We start from the raw sequence: 21,302 nt of genomic DNA, 5'->3' as shown, positions 1-21,302 counted from the left end.
TATATCCCTCTCTATTTCTCTCTCTTTTTCCCAATGCTTACCATTAATAATAAACCCAATCTCAGACTGAAGCAAAATTATTGGCACCCTGCATGCCAGCATCATTTCACGTAACACATTTCACGTCTCTACCGTGCCTCTGTGCTGTTATTACAGAGAAAAAAAAACACCACGTGAATCTGGTCAGTGCTGTTTTCTTGCTCCTGATAGACGAGGGGTGCCAATACTTGGTGCAGCATGACAGATGGGAGAGCAACAGGACGACACATAGTGTATGGGGTGCATACAAAATGACCTGCATGATGGATGGATGTGAGAGAATGATGGCCAGAAGAACGGGTCGGAAATGTTTTTAGAACGTTGCAGGGACCTTGGTGGAGAAACGGGTTTATTACTTAATTAACATCAGAATAACGTCCTGTGTGTGTGTGTGTGTGTGTGTGTGTGTGTGTGTGTGTGTGTGTGTGTGTGTGTGTGTATGAGAATGTGTGTGAGTTCATATGTGCTCATACCAGCATGTCAGTGGGGTGTGTGTGTGTGTGTGTGTGTGTGTGTGTGTGTGTGTGTGTGTGTCAATCTAGCCATCCATCTGTCTCTCTCTCTGTAGTGTGTGTGTGTGTGTGTGTGTGTGTGTGTGTGTGTGTGTGTGTGTGGTGTGTGTGTGTGTGTGTGTGTGTGTGTGTGTGTGTGTGTGTGTGTGTATACGAGTGCAGATTGAAGCCCGGTTCTGATTTACTGCCCAACTCCCTTCCAAGTTTCCCACAATGCTCGAGGGCTCGTCACGCCAAACAGGAACTCGGCCCACGTGAATCACGTGATGTACTCGCTATAAATTGGGTCATATTTCCATAACCGCAGGCCCTGATGATCATTATGTGCTTTTTTTGTTTTACCCTTATGAATATGCACAACAGGGGGCGGAGTCAATGCAAATGGTTCAACCCACAACTATGGGGTGATTTACCACAGCCTGAAAGTGACCTAAAGGATATTGTGTGAAAATTTGCATAAACGACACGTTTATAAGATTCGTAAATAACATATGCATTTCTTTGGGGCTTTCTCCGATTGGCTACGATGTTGTTTATGCAAATTGTATGCAAATGAACTACTTTGTTCAGCTATAGGTCGCTTGATAACTCAGAGCCTCATTCAAGTTTTTTGCATTTCTTCAGGATTTCGGAAGTTCAGGGAGAAAAATCTGTGGTAGTTTTTATCACTTCTTTCATCCAAACTTTCATTCTTTTACATAATCGAAGCATGACATTTTCTTCACTTGACCCAGGAGACCCAAACCTGTTCCAAGCATGACAATACCCCTGTGCATCTGGTTTAAAGATATGTTTCTCAGGCAGTGAAAGATCTCCTGCTCTAGAGCTCGAAAATCGATCATGCACGATCTCTCACTAGTGTTCCGTTCACACTTTTAATAAATAAATATATAGAAATGTGTGCACATGAACACCAACTCACCAAGACTGCTAATTTATTAACCCGAATCTTGTCTCTCCATTCTTTACTGACCCTCTCTTTCTCTCTCTGACCCTCTCTTTCTCTCTCTGAGCCTCTGTATCTCTCTCTGTCTCTCTCTCTGTCTCTCTCTCACTGACCCTCTCTGTCTCTCTCTCTGACCCTTTGTGTCTCTCTCTGAGCCTCTGTGTCTCTCTGTCTCTCTCTCTCTCTGACCCTCTGTGTCTCTCTCTCTGACCCTCTGTCTCTCTCTCTGACCCTCTGTGTCTCTCTCTGATTCTCTGTGTCTCTCTCTGTCTCTATCTCTGTCTTTCTCTCACTGACCCTCTCTGTCTCTCTCTGACCCTCTGTGTCTCTCTCTGATTCTCTGTGTCTCTCTCTGAGCCTCTTTGTCTCTCTGTGACCCTCTCTGTCTCTTTCTCTCGGAGAAAGAGACCCTCTGTGTCTCTGACCCTCTTTGTCCCTCTCTGACCCTCTGTGTCTCTCTCTGTCTCTCTCTGACCCTCTGTGTGTCTCTCTGACTCTCTCTGTCTCCCTCTCTGAGCCTCTTTGTCTCTCTGTGACCCTCTCTGTCTTTCTTTAATCCTCTCTGTCTCTCTTTGACCCTCTCTGTCTCTCTCTGTCTCCTTCTGACCCTCTCTGTCTCTCTTTGACCCTCTCTGTCTCTCTCTGTCTCCTTCTGACCCTCTCTGTCTCTCTTTGAACATCTCTGTCTTTATTTGTCTGTCTCTCTTTTACCCTCTCTGTCTCTCTCTGTCTCCCTCTGACCCTCTCTGTCTTCCTCACTGTCCTTCTCTGTCCCTAACTGTCCCTTTCTGTCTCTATCAGGTGTGTGTATGGACTGTCAGGACAACACTCAGGGACAGAACTGTGAGGAGTGTGTGCCACGATATTACAGAGCCCCAGGTGTTGGAGGTGGTGTGAAGGACGAGTGTGTTCCCTGCCCCTGTCCCATCTACAGCTCTTCAGGCATCTGCCACCTCGGTGAGACACGCTGCAGGGAATTCTGGGAAAGTAGTGAACGGCTGTAACTCTCAATACGTTTCACTGTTCCACACTGATTTAATAGCATCAGGGTGGAGCAGGTGGGCGGAGCTTCACTTTTTATATATTTCACTTGCTTGCTGTGTTCTGAGGGTCTAATTCACAATGATGATGATAAGGATGATGATGCTGTTGTAGGGATGAAGGTGAAAACAATAATGAAGATAATGGTTTTGTTGATAAAGCTAACAGAGGTTATAATATAATGATAAAGGTGATGATGTAGGAAGAGAGGATGATGAAGGGATGAAGGTGATGATGTAGATGAAAGTGAGGATGATGATGAATGTGCAGATGAATGCTGCTGCTGCTGCTGCTGCTAATGATGATGATGAGGGAGTAGATGATGATAGGATGAAGGTGATGATTGATGTACAGAAGGGAAGAGGAAGATGATGATTAAGATGATGATGAAGGAGGAGATGTGATAACGGGATAAAGGTGATGATGATATGAAGGAGAAGATGATGAAGGGATGAAAATGATAATGAGTGAATGAAGGAGATGATGGAAGACATGGTGATGATGATGATGATGATGATGATGAGATATGAAGGTGATATGATGATGAAAGTGATGTTAAAAGTGATTATGATGAAGATAATGTAGAGTGAAATAATGACGGGATGAAGGTGATGATGCTGATAAAAGTGATGATGATGATGATGATGATGGGATGAAGGTGATGATGATGGCGATGAAGGTGAGGGGAAGTAGACTTAGAGGAGCAGAAATGCCACCGCAGACAATTTGGCAGGCGCCTGTATGTGCGTGCGTGTGTGCGCTTGTGTGCACGTGCGTGTGTGTGTGTGTGTGTGTGTGTGTGTGTGTGTGTGTGTGTGTGTGTGTGTGTGTGTGTGTTTTAGTCAATCAGTCAGCTTTCCCGCTCACCCAATTCCCATGTGTCATCAATATTTTAAACTCACTCAGACTGAGCTCTGTCTGAGTGTGTGTGTGTGCGTGTGTCTGCATGTGTGTGTGTGTGTGTGTGTACGTGTGTGTGTGTACGTGTGTGTGTACGTGTGTGTGTGTACGTGTGTGTGTGTGTGTGTGTGTGTGTGTGTGTGTGTGTGTGTGTGTGTGGTGCAGACATTCTAGATAATTCTGAGGAGCCTGTAGCGCCAAAGCACCTTGTATTACATTGTAAAAATCAATGTGTGTGTGTGTGTGTGTGTGTGTGTGTGTGTGTGTGTGTGTGTGTGTGTGTGTGTGTGTGTGTGTTTAAAAAGTGATGAGCCACACAGATGAGACAGACAGACAGACAGAGAGACAGACAGAGACAGACAGACAGACAGACAGACATTGAGAAGCAAAGCGACATTAAAAGAGTGAGACAGAGAGAAAAAAGAAAGACTGAAAGACACAGAGAGAGAGGAAATGGTTTGTGTGTGTGTGTGTGAGAGAGAGAAAGAGAAAGAAAGAAAGAAAGAAAGAAAGAAAAGTGAGACAGAATGAAAGACATTCACAGTGAGACAGCAAAAGAGCAAAAGCGAGAGTGAACTATAGAGACAGACATGCACTCTTCAGTCTCATGTAAAACTGGATAAAGCTGAAATGTGAAGAGAGAAACAGAAGTATAGTGTCGTAGCGCCACCTGGTGGCTGAAGTGCAAAGTGTGTGTATGAGAGGTGCTGAATGAGCAGAGGATTTTATCTGGTGTCTGATGTGAGATATTTTGTGTTTGTGTTTTTTTCAACACAAACACACAAACCCATGTTGCTCACAAACGCTGGATATTCACCTGGAATCTCAGTACAGTCAAAATTGACCAATCCCACTTCTCCTAGAGAGACTCGAACCAATCCCAACCCTTCTACAGAGACCCAAACCAATCCCAGCCCTAACTCATTACAAGAGCGGCCTCTAGGGACAAATCACTGACACCACATGCTGTTTGTTTTAAACACTTGCGACTGCACGTTGCATGGAGAGGGCTGTATTATATTTATTATTTATAATTTATTGATTATATTTATTTATTAATATATATATATTTTATTTAGCAAATTATGATTTAGTAATGTGTTGGTTTTTTTTCTTAAATAAAGTTCAGTACTAATTTACATGGAGTGGTTTTTTTTTTTTTTTTTCCCCAGTATCCATTTGTAAAATTACCAGTTGATGAATCGGTTATCGGCAGGTACGATCCAACCGAGCTATCGGTTTTGGAAAAAATCCAATATCGTTTGACTTCTAGTCCAATCCCACCCTCTCCTTCAGAACATTATAGCAGCTATAAACAGTCATTCCCTTATTAATCTCCCTTCTCTCTAAAAACACCAGAAATAAACGTGGCCTTTGATGGTAAAAAACCTAAACTCGTCTTTCTCTCTGTTACTGTTACAGAGCACTGACACTGGAGACTCCTTCCATAACTTCCGAATCACAAAGTTTTAGAAAATGAGTTGTTACTCTGGAAACAGGCCGACCAGAATCCAGCATATCTGCAGGATAACACGTAGTAACTGTACAAGTGTGTTTTAAATCCTCTCAAGATAATTTCCTGCTTTGGCAAAAGGTTACAAAATATTTGTGAAAGGTCCTGCGGTTAACACCCACCTGGCACACTGTAGCGAATAAACAGAGCCACAGGGCACGAGCATTCTCATTTTACTGGTGTCAGGAAATTACACACACACACACACACACACACACACACACACACACTAAACTTCCACCTAACTGGAGAACAAAATACAAGCATTGAAGAGTGTGCTGACACGGAGAAATAACTGCGATTCTGTTTTTCAGAAAGCGAAAAAAACAAAAAACTGTGAAAAGAAATATGAAAAAAATGAAAAATATCGTTTTACTATTTTTATTTAATACATTTATATTTATATCCTGTTTATTCATCAATGCCTGTAAAATGAAAGTGAGGATAATAACATTGAATTCACACACACTGTTAAGATCTGCAAAATGAAACTTTACTCCTGTTATTTATTTGTGTGTGTGTGTGTGTGTGTGTGTGTGTGTGTGTGTGTGTGTGTGTGACTTTTTTAACAGACTCCAGCGGCAAAGCTGTATGTGATGAGTGTAAGCCCGGCTTCGCACCCCCCACCTGTGAAGTGTGTATGGACGGCTTTTATAAATTAGGAGGAGAGTGTGTGCGCTGTGAGTGTAACGGAAACGCTGATCCACGCTCGGCACCTCGGACCTGCCATCCTGAGAGTGGGCACTGCCTCCTGTGTGCCAACCACACCACAGGAATACACTGCGAGCTTTGTGCTTTAGGATACACCGGGGATGCGCTCACTCACAACTGCACTCTGAGAGGTTTGTGTGTGTTTGTGTGTGTGTGTGTCTACAAACAACACTTAAGCATTAAGTTCCTCCAAATTATGCAATGACTGAAAACTAGCAAATGACAGGAAACAAGCAAAGTACTAAAAATAGCAAACGTCAATAAACTAGCAAATGACAAGAAACTAGCAAAGATTAAGTAACCAGTAAGTGGCAAAAAAAAAAATCAAACAAACATCAGGAATTATTGAAAACTAGCAAATGACAAGAAACTAGCAAACATCAAGAAACTAGCAAATGGCAGGATGGCAAAATAAATAAAAAATCTAACAAACATCAAGAAACAACCCAATTACTGAAAACTAGCAAATGACAAGAAACTACCAAATATAAAGGAACTAGTAAATAGCAGAAAACTAGCAAATGACAAACATCTCCAGGTTACGTATGCAACCCCCTCTAAACTCTCTGCAGAACTCCCGGAAGCAGCGCGACGGTAGCTTAGCCTCCGCCACACCTGAGCCCTATAGGGGCTGGAGTCTGCTCCACTATGTAAGGGTGGAGTCGCCATTTCTCCGGGCATCACCCCTTGCTCTAGAAAGAGAGTCTGCTCCCTCATTGAGATGACCCGGGATATACACTGTCCTCAATGAGAGCAGCTTCCCCTGGGCCCACATGAGGATTCGATGTGCCAGCTTATACAATAATCGTGAGCGCAGACCCCCCTGGTGGTTGATATAAGAGACCATCGGGGTGTTTTACGAATGGACCAACACATGATGACCTCTGAGGTCTGGCAGGAAATGCTTCAGAGCTAAAAGCATGGACAGCATCTCTAGGCAGTTGACCGCTCCCACACCCGTGAGGGATGCATCCGTTGTTAGCGTTACGCAATGACTGGGAACTTTCAACACAGGGCCCTGAGACAGGAAGCCGGGATCTCTCCAGACATCTAAGGCAAATCAAACCGGGGCGGACGAGACCCGAACTGAATCGTACAGCCTCTGTCTGCACTATAGAGGACCCACCAAAATAACGTCTGGCAGATCTTCCCAGGCTGCCAGGTAGTCTCTCAAGGGTATTAGAAACCGAGGAGGCGGAAACCTTGCTTGCTGGAGCTGGCTGTGCCCTGAATCACTAATCGTGGCATGGTTAACGGACCAGGTCCCTAGAATGAGGTGCACCACGCCCTTTCCAACTTGCGAGCGAGTGCTGGACCAGGCAGGTGAGGAAGGAGAAAAGGGACAAGCACGTTTTGAATCCCTCTGCCAGGTCTATCTGTGAGCCCCAGGAACCAGCGTGCCGCTCCGCCTCAGCTGGACATGCGAGCACAATGTGCATGGTGCAATGAGCGCTGTGCCGCATGCGCAGATTATGCACGGAATGTGCGGAGAGAATGTGCAAAATATGCATGGAATGTGTGCAGCCATCTGCCTCGGGAACCGACCTAACGTGCTCCGTTCCCAAGCAAGTGATGCACGGGCTGTCTTTTGTGCACAGTCGGAACGATCACTTTCTTCTTCTTCTTTTTTTGGACATTTAACACTTAGCAACAACCTGTAAAGGGACAAACACACACATAGAGCACTTCATGAACAAACAGAAGCTAGCGCCGGCATCACAACTTGTGCTTATATAGCTTCCTGGTCCTGACGTCACCCCAACGGTGACGTCGTGCTTTCCATTGGACGAGTTACACACGTGATTCAGAGCGTAGACAATGCAGAATCGTTCCCAAAGCGTTGTTGATGCAGCTCCTTTGAGTTCCTGAAAGGGCACTAGTAAATGCCAGGAAACTAGCAAATGACAAGAAACTAGCAAATGACAAGAAACTAGCAAATTACAGGAAACTAGCAAATGACAGGAAACTAGCAAATAACAAGAAACTAGCAAATGACAAGACTAGCAAAAAGCTGTGCAAAGAAACTGGTGAAGTGAAAGGAAACAAACGTCAGCAGAACCATTAAAGGGAAGAAAAGCAAACTGGTAAAGAATTGTAATAATAAAAAGGGGGATCTTTGTTCATGCTGACACAGAGAGAAGTTTTTTATAGAAAATATTTTTTACGAGGTGCTGGAATTGAAGACAGAACCTCCTGACATGTTGAAATGACCACACAGGATAAGTTGATATCAGCTACAGTACTTTCTGTTTAATCTGCTGGGATTTTCCTGTAATATGGCTCCATTAACCTAATACAGCTGCTTTAACGTCATGAGTGACCTCTGGTCAGCAAATGTATTTACACCTATCCAGCCACTGGTGTGCAGCCAAACAGGGCGTGTGAAATCGTTTTTAGGTTCTTAAGTCGGTTTACAGAGGGAAATGTTAGAACTGAAGAACAAGCCTCATCTATCAACACCAAAGAGCACTGCGGAAGGCAAAATATTAGAAAGATGAGATAACAGAGCAGGGGGAAAAAGAAAGTGAAAATGAAACAAAACACTATGACTGTGACTCAGTGAACATGAATCAGACACTCGGTACGAGCGAAATGATCCGTAAGCCCATTGCAGAAACAGGACTATGTCACGTTTCTGAAATCCAAACTCTGAAAGCTTATTTACAATTTTTTATTTTTTTTTGCAAAGATGTGCTTAAATGTTAACGGCTCAAAGCGACCCAAAAGCACGTGTGTGAATTAAAAACAATTAAATGGTCTTTCGATCGTGACAAGGCAACTACAAATTAGCAAAAGACTAAGAACAAGCAAATGATAAACTAGTTAATGACAAAAAACTAGAAAATCACTGAAAACTGAAAAAAAAACATTAAACTAGGAAATGACCGAATACTAGCCAATAATAAAACTACCAAATGACTAAATACTAGCAAGTAATGAAACTACCAAATGACTGAATACTAGCAAATAATGAAACTACCAAATGACTACTAGCAAGTAATTAAAAACTACCAAATGACTAAATACTAGCAAACAATGAAACTACCAAATGACTAAATACTAGCCAATAATGAAACCACCAAATGACTGAATACTAGCCAATAATGAAACTAACAAATGACTGAATACTAGCAAATAATGAAACTACCAAATGACTAAATACTAGCAAATAAAAAACTACCAAATGACTGAATACTAGCAAATAATTAAACTAACAAATGACTGAATACTAGCAAGTAATGAAACTACCAAATGACTGAATACTAGCGAATAATGAAACTACCAAATGACTGAATACTAGCAAATAATGAAACTACCAAATGACTGAATACTAGCAAGTAATGAAACTACCAAATGACTAAATACTAGCAAATAATGAAACTACCAAGTGACTAAATACTAGCAACTAATTAAACTACCAAATTACTGAATACTAGCAAATAATGAAACTACCGAATGACTGAATACTAGCAAATAATAAAACTACCAAATGATTAAATACTAGCAAGTAATTAAAAAACTACCAAATGACTAAATACTAGCAAACAATGAAACTACCAAATGACTAAATACTAGCAAATAATGAAACCACCAAATGACTAAATACTAGCAAATAATGAAACTACCAAATGACTGAATACTAGCAAATAATGAAACTACCAAATGACTAAATACTAGCAAATAATTAAACTACCAAATGACTGAATACTAGCCAATAATGAAACTACCAAATGACTAAATACTAGCAAACAATGGAACTACCAAATGACCAAATACTAGCAAACAATGGAACTACCAAATGACTGAATACTAGCATACAATGAAACTACCAAATGACTGAATACTAGCCAATAATGGAACTACCAAATTATTGAATACTAGCAACAATGAAACTACCAAATGACTAAATACTAGCAACAATGAAACTACCAAGTGACTAAATACTAGCAAATAATGAAACTACCAAATTACTAAATACTAGCAAAAATGAAACTACCAAATGACTAAATACTAGCAACAATGAAACTACCAATGACTGAATACTAGCAACAATGAAACTACCAAATGATTGAATACTAGCAAGTAATAAAAAACTACCAAATGACTAAATACTAGCAACAATGAAACTACCAAATTACTAAATACTAGCAACAATGAAACCACCAAATGACTAAATACTAGCAAATAATGAAACTACCAAATGACTGAATACTAGCAAATAATGAAACTACCGAGTGACTGAATACTAGCAAATAATGAAACTACGGAATGACTGAATACTAGCAAATATTAAAACTACCAAATGATTAAATACTAGCAAGTAATAAAAAAACTACCAAATGACTAAATACTAGCAAATAATGAAACCACCAAATGACTAAATACTAGCAAATAATTAAACTACCTAATGATTACATACTAGCAAGTAATTAAAAAACTACCAAATGACTAAATACTAGCAAACAATGAAACTACCAAATGACTAAATACTAGCAAATAATGAAACTACGAAATTACTAAATACTAGCAAAAAATGAAACTACCAAATGACTAAATACTAGCAAATAATGAAACTACCAAATGACTGAATACTAGCAAATAATGAAACTACCAAATGACTAAATACTAGCAACAATGAAACTACCAAATGACTGAATACTAGCAACAATGAAACTACCATATGACTGAATACTAGCAAATAATGAAACTACCAAATGACTGAATACTAGCAAATAATGAAACTACCAAATGACTGAATACTAGCAAATGATGAAACTACCAAATGACTAAATACTAGCATACAATGAAACTACCAAATGACTGAATACTAGCCAATAATGAAACTACCAAATGACTGAATACTAGTTAATAATGAAACTACCAAATGACTGAATACTAGCAAATAATGAAACTACCAAATGACTGAATACTATCAAATGATGAAACTACCAAATGACTAAATACTAGCAAATAATGAAACTACCAAATGTCTGAAATTACAGTAAACTAGCAGACTATATAGCAATAAACTACACCATAACAAAAACAATATCAGTTGGCAATAAACTAGTAGCTGATGGAAAAATAGTGAAAAAGTAATGGCCCCCTGTGCTCAGGAGGTGTTCTCTCAGTGATTGTTACTGTTAAGGAATCTTTCAGCTCTCATTATTATTAGGACTAGAAATCAGATGAAGGTGTGCTGTGACTGCTTTCAGGGAAGTGTGACTTGAAATTAATCAGTGTACAAAAACCTTTTTTAGGTCTGAGGGATATTTCTTAGTTTGAAAATATTTCCACACAATTTTACAAATTCATTCATAAATTTGGGGCCACTTTTTCTTTTTATACAAATGTTTTATAAGATATATATTACAACATACGAACGTGTTGTGTCGTACAGTGGTTAAGGTTTTATACTTTGGACCTGAAGGTCTTGAGTTCAAACCCCATCCACACCAAGCTCAGTGTATGAATGAAATTCGGGTAAGTCGTTTTGGATAAAGCGTCTGCCAAATGTAAAAAGTACCAAAGTGCTATGATTTATTATAACTATAATGTTCCTGTTATCATTTTTATCACAAGACTCTTTACTTAATCACCTCAGTTTATGTGTAAAGACTCGAATGTGACTCTCAGCACACTGATCTATTAATAGAATGATATTAATGACTCAAACACTGATTGATTTCTATTACAATGATCATAAACACAAAACCTTCTTTTCAAATACTTCAATAAAATCGTGTAAACGAGGTCACGTGTGTGGTGGTGAGTTCGAGTCTGGAGTTTCTTCATCATTTATTCCTCTCTAAATGTTCTGCTTGATGTTGAACTGATGCTGAACTGTATGTTGGTGATCAGTAGATTCACAAAGCGCCGATCAGAACACGTGTAAAACAGAGCGTGCGCTCGATCCTGATTGGTGACTCGCTGCGTGTTTCACCAGTTACGTTTTTTTCCTCATTAATAAAAAGGAACGACTGATTTCACTAAATGTAGTTGAGTAAAAAGTAAAATATTTGAATTTGAAATGTGAAGTTACAGTAAAAATCTCCCCAAAAGGAAACACTTAAGTAAAGTACAGACACGTGACAAAGCGACTTCACTACAGTAAAGTACTTTTTTTTTTTTTTAATTCCTGAACGTTATTAAAGCATTGTAAAAGCGTTGTAAAAAGTTCTGATGGTCTCATTTTTGCTCCGATACTTTTGCTAATGCTAGCTTTGAAGCTGAAAACACGCATTTTCAAGGCTGCTGCCATATTCCTACCGCCGCCTCTCATTAGTTTGGAGCGAAACGAGCTTTTGATGCACATTGCAGCTATATCTCATGATCTTACTCCAGGTGTTCTCATATTTTCAAATCCCATATGAAACTGGAAGTCACGGTTGAACAACTCAAAAAAGTATACAGTGGGAATACACTTTAAATAAAGATTTACTCATAGGGGTAAATTCAGAGGGGTGCCAATATTTTTGGTATTACTCTGATTCATGAGATCGAAACTATAAACAATAAACATACTTTTTTCTCAGCCTCCTCTCTCATATTTACTACGGGTACCAATATTTATTTGATTGTTCAAAATCCGTTACAGAGGGAAATGCAGCATAACTGTGTTATGATATGAGTTCATCATCAGATTCGGTGTTAATAAGTCCAATGCTGAGGTCTTTTTATCCAATCTCTTTAGTCATCAGGATTCACCACTGGCAACCGTTACTAAATCCCACGGCTCAGGAGGTCACGAGTGTGCTTTTTTATATGAACCACCAAACGTTTTCTTGGAAGCATTTTGTGTTTTTTTTGTTGTTGTTAAGGATGTAACTGTGTGCGGTTATTTGAAGTGGCCTGAGGTTTAGATTCTTCCCCATCCCATCCAGAACCAACAGTTTAATCAGCAACTACTGATATTGTCTAATCAACATCTAGAAGAAGGTTAGCTAGCTATGGTAATATACATACACTACATTGCCAGTACATTGTCAAAGGTTTGTGGACACCTGGTCATATGTACGGTATGTGCTTTTTGAGCATCACATTCCACATTTAGTCCCAATTTACACTTAAAATTCCCTCTACTCTTCTGGGAAGATGTTCCACTTGATTTTGGAGTGTGCTTGGTAAGATTTGAGTTCATCAGCTTCAAGGGTATTAGTAAAGTCAGGTACTGATGGAGGTGAGAAGGTGAGGAGGCCTGCAGTCAGTGTTCACATTCATCCCAAAGGTGTTCAGCAGGGTGGAGATCAGAGCTCAACAGGCCACTCAGGATCTTTGTTTCTTCAAACCATGTAAACCAGATCTTCATGGGTCACAGGGGTTAGCCTGCTGGGACAGGTTTGGGTTTTAAAATGTTATTGCACCCCATCCAAAGATGTCCTGTAAAATTGTGTATCTCCAGGTTTGTGGTAACAGTTTAGAGAAGAACCATCACTTGCTGTCCCAATACTTTTGTCCATACAGTTAAGATGTGATAATCTGTAGTTGGTACGATATAAAAAAGGCTCTATTCATAAAATCATCTTTTCTCACCCATCTTACAGCACCAAGGCTCCTCCCACTTCCTACAAGAACATCCATCATCACCAGCACCTCAGCACCTCCTTCATCCCTCCTCTTCACCTCCTCTCCCGCGTCTGCCGGCCACAGCAAAGCCCCGCCCCTCCAGTCTGGCCCGGGAGACCCTGCAGCCGGCAACAGCACGGCCTCAGCGCTCGCCGTGGTCTCGTGGACGCAGTTCAACGTCATCGTCCTCGCCGTGATCATTGTCCTTCTGGTGCTTCTCATGGGCTTCGTGGGTGCGGTCTACACGTACCGCGAGTACCGCAACCGCAAGCTCAACGCGCCCTTCTGGACCATCGAGCTCAAGGAGGACAACATCAGCTTCAGCAGCTACCACGATAGCATCCCGCACGCCGAGCCCGGCGTCCTCCTGGAGGAGGAGCAATGCCAGGCTCCGCCCAACGGCCAGCTCGCTCTGGCGCCCGCCGCTAACGCTTACAAGGCGTGACACGATGCGTGTTACCACAGGAAAAGACGCTTCACATTTTCACTACGAGTTGCTAACATCTCAATCCGCCGAAAATGGCTTTTGGATTATTAATGGAAAGTCGCTTTGAAGGATTTGTCACTTTCTCCTGTTGTCAGAGGGGCCGTGGTAACGGGATCCAGAATCAGAAACCCAGAAAAGACACTGTAGGACATTTTCTCGTCATTTCTCATGGAGCTAATGCTATAATCTCACTGCAGCCTATTGGCCAGTTAAACAGTGCTAGATGGCATAGGAAGCGTGCTAATGAGCTCTAGAATCTGACGATAAGTCATTTTCAAAGAACGAAGGCTTGCGCTAGGGACTTACTGTAATGTCTTGATGCAGCGAATCGTCCTTTCAAACCCGTTTCTTCCGTCTTAATGCTCTTAATGTACAAAGCGTGAAAGGAAGTGTGTATGGATACGATAAACATTACTCACCTTGTGCTACAAGCGATTGTGTGGAATTGGATATGAGCTGATGTTAGCATTACAGGCTGCTTGTTTACCCGCTAAGGCCATTTTTGAAGAACCACGATAGAAACCGATGATAAAAATATTTGGAGGAAACCAAGCATTAATACTAACATCATGTACAGCAGTTGGTTTTATTTTATACAAAATGCAAAAGAACGTGCACCCATGAAAATCAGAACCTGAGAAACAAATGTCCTTTAAGCTTCCTAAGATCCTGACGTTAACACGCTAGCGCTAACTTCACAGTCCTTTGAATTTCTCTCATGTCTATGCTGCGAAATCTCCTTTTCCTGACTAGGAATTGAAACTTTAGCAAGCTATTGCTAATAACATCACATGCTGTCAATTAAACCTATGTAAAAAAAAAAAAAGGTTAAAAATGGTGCTTGTTACCGCTTTATACTTTATGCTAATGTCATTTATGCACATTGAATCCTCACCCCTCAAAAATGCGCCACAAATAGGGAACTAATGGTGTCTGTGCTACGTGTTTCGAACTCGCTGACTCTTTGACCGACCCCTGGGAAACCACACCCCATTACAATTTCCGGGAAACTCAATTTTCTGTATTTCAAAACTGGCTAAAAAAAAACACATGGATAAATTGGCGTTGCTCAGAGCAGACACATTTAACCAGCGGTCTACCTCATCGTAAAACCCCAAACCACCCCTCCCCAACCCTTCCCCTCCCCTCCAAACAAACCCCCCGCTACATAGGAGTCATGCAACACAGCTGTAATCATCCTACTGACTCTTAGTCACAGCTTCATCCTCATTCAGCTGACATTTCTCAACATCACATGCCGTCTGAGACCCGGAAACTTTCGATATGATCTGATTTGTCATCAGAGGACCTTCTCCACATCTTCACTGGCAGAAGAAACTTTTTGGGTTCCCGTCATGAGCCTGAAAAGTCACAATATTGTTTTTAGTGCAATTAATTTATAATTGACCAAAAATCTGACCTTTAGAACACACAAAAAAAATGGCTACTCTAAAGCCATTTTCTCAGCCACACTCTCTCAAGCCACACCCTCTCAATCTCACTATTCTGTTGCCATCATCCAGGCCACACCTCCACAATTTCTATTTTGAAGTCATTTTCTCAGCCACACCCCCTCCGAAGCCATGCTTTATAACTACACAACATCAATCTTGCTATTCTGAAGACATGCTTCTGGCCACGCCCCTTCACCTCTCAGAACTTGTACACCTGGCCACGCCCCTTCACCTATCAGAACTTGTACACCTGGCCATGCCTCTTCACCTAAAACGAAAAATACGGATTTAATGCGTTTCAGATTTGAAAATCACATTATATTGTAAAGGTATTGGCACATGACATGAGACTGACAAATTCAATTTGATAATTTGTTGTTTGACCTGCACTTAGTTGCTCTGTGTGTGTGTGTATGTATGTGTGTGTGTGTGTGTGTGTGTGTGTGTGTGTGTATAGAGCTGGTTTCTATACAAGAATGTACAAAGACTTTCTGTGCATGTTGAAGGATCATGCACAGATTCACTCAAGGTTCAGACACAGCGTTCTGAAACCGAAAAGCCATCTTAAACACGTCCGAGTTTTTTATTTGATTTGTTTTTTGTGAACTGAAAGCAGCGAACACAGTTGTCTTTTTGTAAGAGCGTGGTGTAATGAAATGTAGCGGACTGGGCTTGTTATTTATTTATTTTTGTTCTTTTGAAAAATTCCCTTCGAATGTGAGGTGGCTCAGAATCTGCAAAATGCAAATGAACTGAAATGGACTGCAAGTTTGTAATAATGTCTTATTATTATTATTATTTGTAATTCCGATTCATTTCCCTGTCGATGCGTGCTGTTGCATTTTTGTTCTGCATTTGTAGTGTACACGTGTACACGACCTCCGGATTGCGTCAAACCGAACGTCAGAAAGCTTCAACATCCCCTTTTTATTTTAATCACGAGACAATGGCTGCATATGACGAAAAAAAAACATACTTCCATACGCTTCTTCATGTTCCTGGCATGCAACGAAAAATATAGTGATATTAAAGTATAAAACTAATTTATGTGTCCAATTAGAGGAAGGCCAATAGATTGTGAGGATTTGGGGGGCTGGTTTTGGATGGGTCACATTTCAAATAATTCTGTTTTCCAGGTCTGAACTGAATTATGGTAATAATAGTAAAAGGCAGTAAAGTCAGACTTTACCCTCTACGCCAGCAAATAAGTAAAACACAGATTTTTACACACGAACCACAGAACAAAAATATGGTTGAATCCGGTCATGCAGAAGCATAAAGCGAACACTGTTTCACTGCGGCTCAGAAAACCCCCACAAAGCACCATGTATATTTTAGTTTTTGGCTAAACATCGATAAAAACTCTGAAGCACTTATTTCAACATGGAGTAAGCAGCAAAACCAGAGCAAACCTTATATAATCTACTCATAGCTGCTGTTTGTCACCACAGGTTGTCTAGCTTTACCTGGACTTATTCAACTTTTTGAAGCCCTCCTTCTTGCTAGAACGTCTTGGAGGTGGTAGCTCAGTGATTAATGCTCTGGCTTACTGATCGGGAGGTCGGAGGTTCAAGCCCCGGTATCGCCAAACTGTTACTGTTGGGCCCTTGAACAAGGCCCTTAACCCTATGCACTCCAGGGGTGCTGTATTATTATTACCCCTGCTTCCTCACATTGCTGGGATATGCGAAGAAAGAATTTCAACGTGCCGTAAAGTATATGTGACAACCCCAAATCTAAAAAAAGTTGTGACACAGTGCAAAATGTAATTAAAGACTGATGCAAATCTCATAAACCCATATTTAAAAGAAAAAACATTAAATGTTTAATCTGAGGCTATGTACCATTTTGAGAAAAAAATAAGGTCATTTTTACAGTTGGGACAGGGCCGTGTTTCCCACTGTAGCATCACGTTTTCTGTTCGTATACATCTGGGAACTGAGGAGACCAGTTGCTGAAGTTTTGGGCGAGGAATGTTGTTGGATACATGTCTGATCCAGGATTCTAGCTGCTCAACAGTTCTGGGTTTTCTTTGTTGTATTTTTTGTTTCATAATGCTCCAAATGTTTTTTAAATGGTAAAAGGTCTAGACTGCAGGCAGGTCAGTTCAGCACTTGGACTCTTTTACTTTGAAGCCTTGCAATTGTAATAGATGTAGTATGCAGTTAGCATTCTCTTGTTCAAATATGCAAGGTCTTCCATGAAAAAGACGTTTTCTGGATGAAGCATTTGTTGCTCTTAAACCTGTATCGACCGTTTAATATTGATGGAGCCTTTTCTAAATGTGTAAGCTGCCTATTCCATAGGCATTAATCAGAATCCAAAGGTTTATTGGACAAGTGTGTTGACACACACAAGGAATTTGGTTCCAGCTGATAGTGACTCTTGAAATTACAGGCATAATAACACTATACATTTAAATCAGATTATACAAGAGTGATGTTAGATAAAGAGGTTACTTTAGAACATTTCTACAATATACAGCAGCAATAGTGTGTGTTTTATGGGGATGAAGTGATGACTAACTTTTGGGATAATGCAGTACTTATAGATAATAAGCAGTATATTAAGCAGTATAATTTCGGTAAGTTGTTAATGAGGGTAATTGCCTGAGAAAAGAAACTGTTCCTGTGCCTGGCAGTTTTGATTAACAAAGTTCTGTAGCACCAGCTAGAAGGGAGGAGTTGAAAGAGGTTGTATTCAGGGTGCGAAGGATCAGTAGTGGTTCTTGTATAGTACAAGTCTTGGAGAGTGGGCAGGGGACCAATGATTTTTTTTGTCCAGTTTTGTTGCTGCTCCAAACCAGATGGTGATTATTGTGCACAGGACAGATTCAATGATTGCAGTGTAGCATTGTATCAGCAGCTTCTGTGGCAGAAATATTGCTGTAGAAAGTCCATTGTCTGCTGGGGTTTTTTTTAGAATAGAGTTTTTTGATGGAACCCAATTTCCGGTCTTAGGAAAAGGAATTTCCCAGAAACGTAAAGGTCTCCACAGATGACACTGGTATTGTGCATGGAAGTAGTGTTGACGCATCCCTGAGGAGCACCAGTGCTGACTGTCTAAATACTGGAGGTAAAAACCCACCCCCACTCTCACCTGTTGTTTCCTGCCTGTCAGGAATCTGGAATTTCCACAATTATTGTATAAAAAAACAAACTGAAATGGGCAAACAGAATCCATGCATATGTCCCTGATCAGTGAAGGTGTTGCAAAATGTAGTGCAGCCCTATGTTGACTGCATTATCCACCGGTCTGTTTGCTGGGTAAGCAAACTGTAGGGGATCCAGCAGGTGTTCTGTTACATTTTTAGGTGGGCCAATACCAGCTGCTCAAAGGTCTTAATGACGACAGATGTCAGAGCAACAGGCCTGTGATGGAGGATTTCTTGGGGACCGGAATGATAATGGAGAGTTTAAAGCAGGAGGGGACTTCACTTAGCTCCAGTGATCTGTTAAAGATATGGGTGAAGAAAGGAGCCAGATGGTCAGCACTCATATACCATCAAAGATGTGGCTTTTCCAACTGAGTGCTGATAACAAGCCAGATGATTCCTCTCCTCTTTAGCCTGGAGAACATAAGGCCATGGTTCCCAAAGGAAATTTTTATTCTTTAGACCACAGAACAGTTTTCCACTTTGCCTCAGTACATTTTAAATGAGCACTGGCTCATAAAGGATGGATCATGTTCACACATGCCTTCTTTTTTTGATTAAACTTCAGTTTTAACCTGCATTTGTGGATAACATGACAAACTGTGTTCACTGGCAATGATTTCAAATTGAAAATGACCTTATTTTTTTTGTTATAATTCCTCAGTTTAATCATTTGATTAGTTTTTATGTTCTATTGTGAATACAATATGGGTTTATGAGATTATGCACCCATTTGCACCTCTCTGAAGTGTTCCTCCTGGCCACACCCTCTACATTTCACTTCTTGTAAGCAATCCTCCTGCTCACATCCACTTAATTTCAACTCTTAGAAGCCATCCTCCAGGCCACACTCCCTCAACTTCACCTTTTTAAAGTCATTCTCCTGGCCACACCCCCTCAATTTCACCTCTTTGAATCCATCCTATAGGTCACACTGAATCAGTCAAATCTGGAAGCCATTCTCCAGGCCACACCCCCTTACTCATCTCTTTGAAACATTTCTCAAGGTGTCACTGACTCACTCACATCTGCAAAGCCATTCTCCAGGCCACACTTCCCCAATTTCACCTTTCTGAAGCAGTCCTCCAGGGATCACTGACTGATTCACATCTGTGGCCTTCATTCAGGCCACATGGCCTCACTTACTGCTTTAGAATGATTACTGAAATCCCTTGAGAACTTAACCGAGCATAAAGTCAGCAAAACAACATTCCTGCCACCCTACAATGGTAGAGTATAAATCGTAATTGTTGCAATAAAACTTAATTTTTATTTTTTTAAGAAAAGTTGAATTACGCAATGTTGCATTCTGGCGTCAGAGGAAGTGTCAGGAAAGGGCTACTTCCGCAGACCAGTTGCTCGTGTGTTTTTTTTTTCAATGTTAGTGAAAGCATGCATCCTGAGCATCCATCACACCCACATGTGCTTCATCAGCATGCTATGGAATGTCCTTATGTGCTATAGCTTTAAATTTTGCCTTTACTGGAACATAGTGTTGAGCTCAAACCTGGTTCCAGCATGAAGATGCCTCTGTGCAAAAGCCAACTCTGTGAAGATATGGCTGTTGGTGTGAAGGTTCGAATGGAAGCACTCAAGTGTCCTGTACAGAGTCCTGATCTCCTCAACCCTCTCAGCACTCATCATCTTTGGGATGAGCTTGTACTGGAACTGGAGCCTCTTCAAAACCCAGACACCAGCACCTGATTTCACAAACCTTCTTGTTAATGTGATACTTAGTGATCTACTGGAAAGCCTTTGGTGAAGAGAAGAGTGGCACTGGAATGGGACAAGCAGGACCTATGCGTGTAATGGTGCAATGGTGGGGTGCACAAACTTTAGGTTGTATAGTGTATAAAAATGCCTTACGTTGAATTTGCGTACAATAGGATATGATGTGCATCGACTATCCTGCAAATAAACATGAAATACGGTCAACCCCATGCCACGATGTGAACTCCAGGTCAGAAATTAATCTTAAAATAGAACTGTATAAAAGAAACAAAATGACACACATTTCCTCTTGCTTCACTCTTGTGTGTGTGTGTGTGTGTGTGTGTGTGTGTGTGTGTGATTTGATTCCAAAAATCCAATCACGACCCAAGGGTACCCCTGATCTCGAAGTGACGCAAATGATCCCTTTTGACATTTTGTAAATATTTTGACTATATAAAGTGAGCAAATGTTTACGCTGTACATCGGGATACAGTATTGTACAGTAGACATTGTTTTTGGTTGGGTTTTTGTTTGCAGTTAAGACCCCATGTACATCAGACAAGATCTGTTCAAACCCTTTTACTCAGTTCCAGTAAAAGTATCATGTGGTTAAACACACAAGACTAAGATCATTGTTTTTTTAACTGAGACCTGGTTGCATTACTTCCTGCAGAAAAAAAAAATCTTGTTGGGTTCAAGTGTGTTGTAAGAGGGTACATTTTTTCAGCAGGGTTCATTTAATCATCTCTAGTACCTGCCTGGACAGAGATTAAAATCTAGCAAATGACGTTGTTGAAAAGTGTGGAGTGTTTTATGGGTTTTGAGACACACGAATGTTGCTTTTGTGGAGATTTTTGTAAATGTAAATGTAAATTCATCCATTACATTACCAAGTTTGTTGCATATTAACCAATGGGAATCTCAAAACCCATAAAAATGCATTGTTTCTAAGCTTTTTGGAGGCACTGTATAAATAGTAATAATGCTATTTGAGCTGTATTACTCATTTCTGCCCATGTTACATGTACATGCTCAAATTTCATATAAATCCATGTGACCAGTCATGAGTTATGAGCAAACCAGTCTGCCCTGCTGTAGATTGGTATGTGGCTTCATGTTAAAAAAAAATCGTTATTAAGTGTTTTTACATAAGTTGCATGAAGATACATTGAAGGACCAGTTCTCCCGGGTGTTCTTTGTAAATTACGTGACTGAGAAAAACCCAAACCACAGAACACATGAAATTAAGTGAGTCAAATTATTTGG

General features: G+C 40.6%; 1 protein-coding gene across 1 annotated transcript in view; it reads left to right on the top strand.

Moving 5' to 3' along the window:
• The window catches only part of si:ch211-158d24.2 (multiple epidermal growth factor-like domains protein 9), a 31,607-nt gene extending 10,955 nt beyond the window's left edge, over nucleotides 1–20,652 (top strand). Inside the window, exons 4-6 of the mRNA XM_046871983.1 lie at nucleotides 2,299–2,454; nucleotides 5,524–5,793; nucleotides 13,207–20,652. Of these exons, the coding sequence (XP_046727939.1) occupies nucleotides 2,299–2,454; nucleotides 5,524–5,793; nucleotides 13,207–13,673 (893 nt within the window). The 3' untranslated portion in view covers nucleotides 13,674–20,652. The remainder of the gene's footprint in view (nucleotides 1–2,298; nucleotides 2,455–5,523; nucleotides 5,794–13,206) is intronic.
• The last annotated feature ends 650 nt before the right edge of the window (nucleotides 20,653–21,302 follow it).

This window comes from Silurus meridionalis, chromosome 17 (genome assembly GCF_014805685.1).
Source record: "Silurus meridionalis isolate SWU-2019-XX chromosome 17, ASM1480568v1, whole genome shotgun sequence".
NCBI classification, from domain to species: Eukaryota; Metazoa; Chordata; class Actinopteri; order Siluriformes; family Siluridae; genus Silurus; species Silurus meridionalis.
This window is presented reverse-complemented; position numbering and strand designations above follow the sequence as displayed.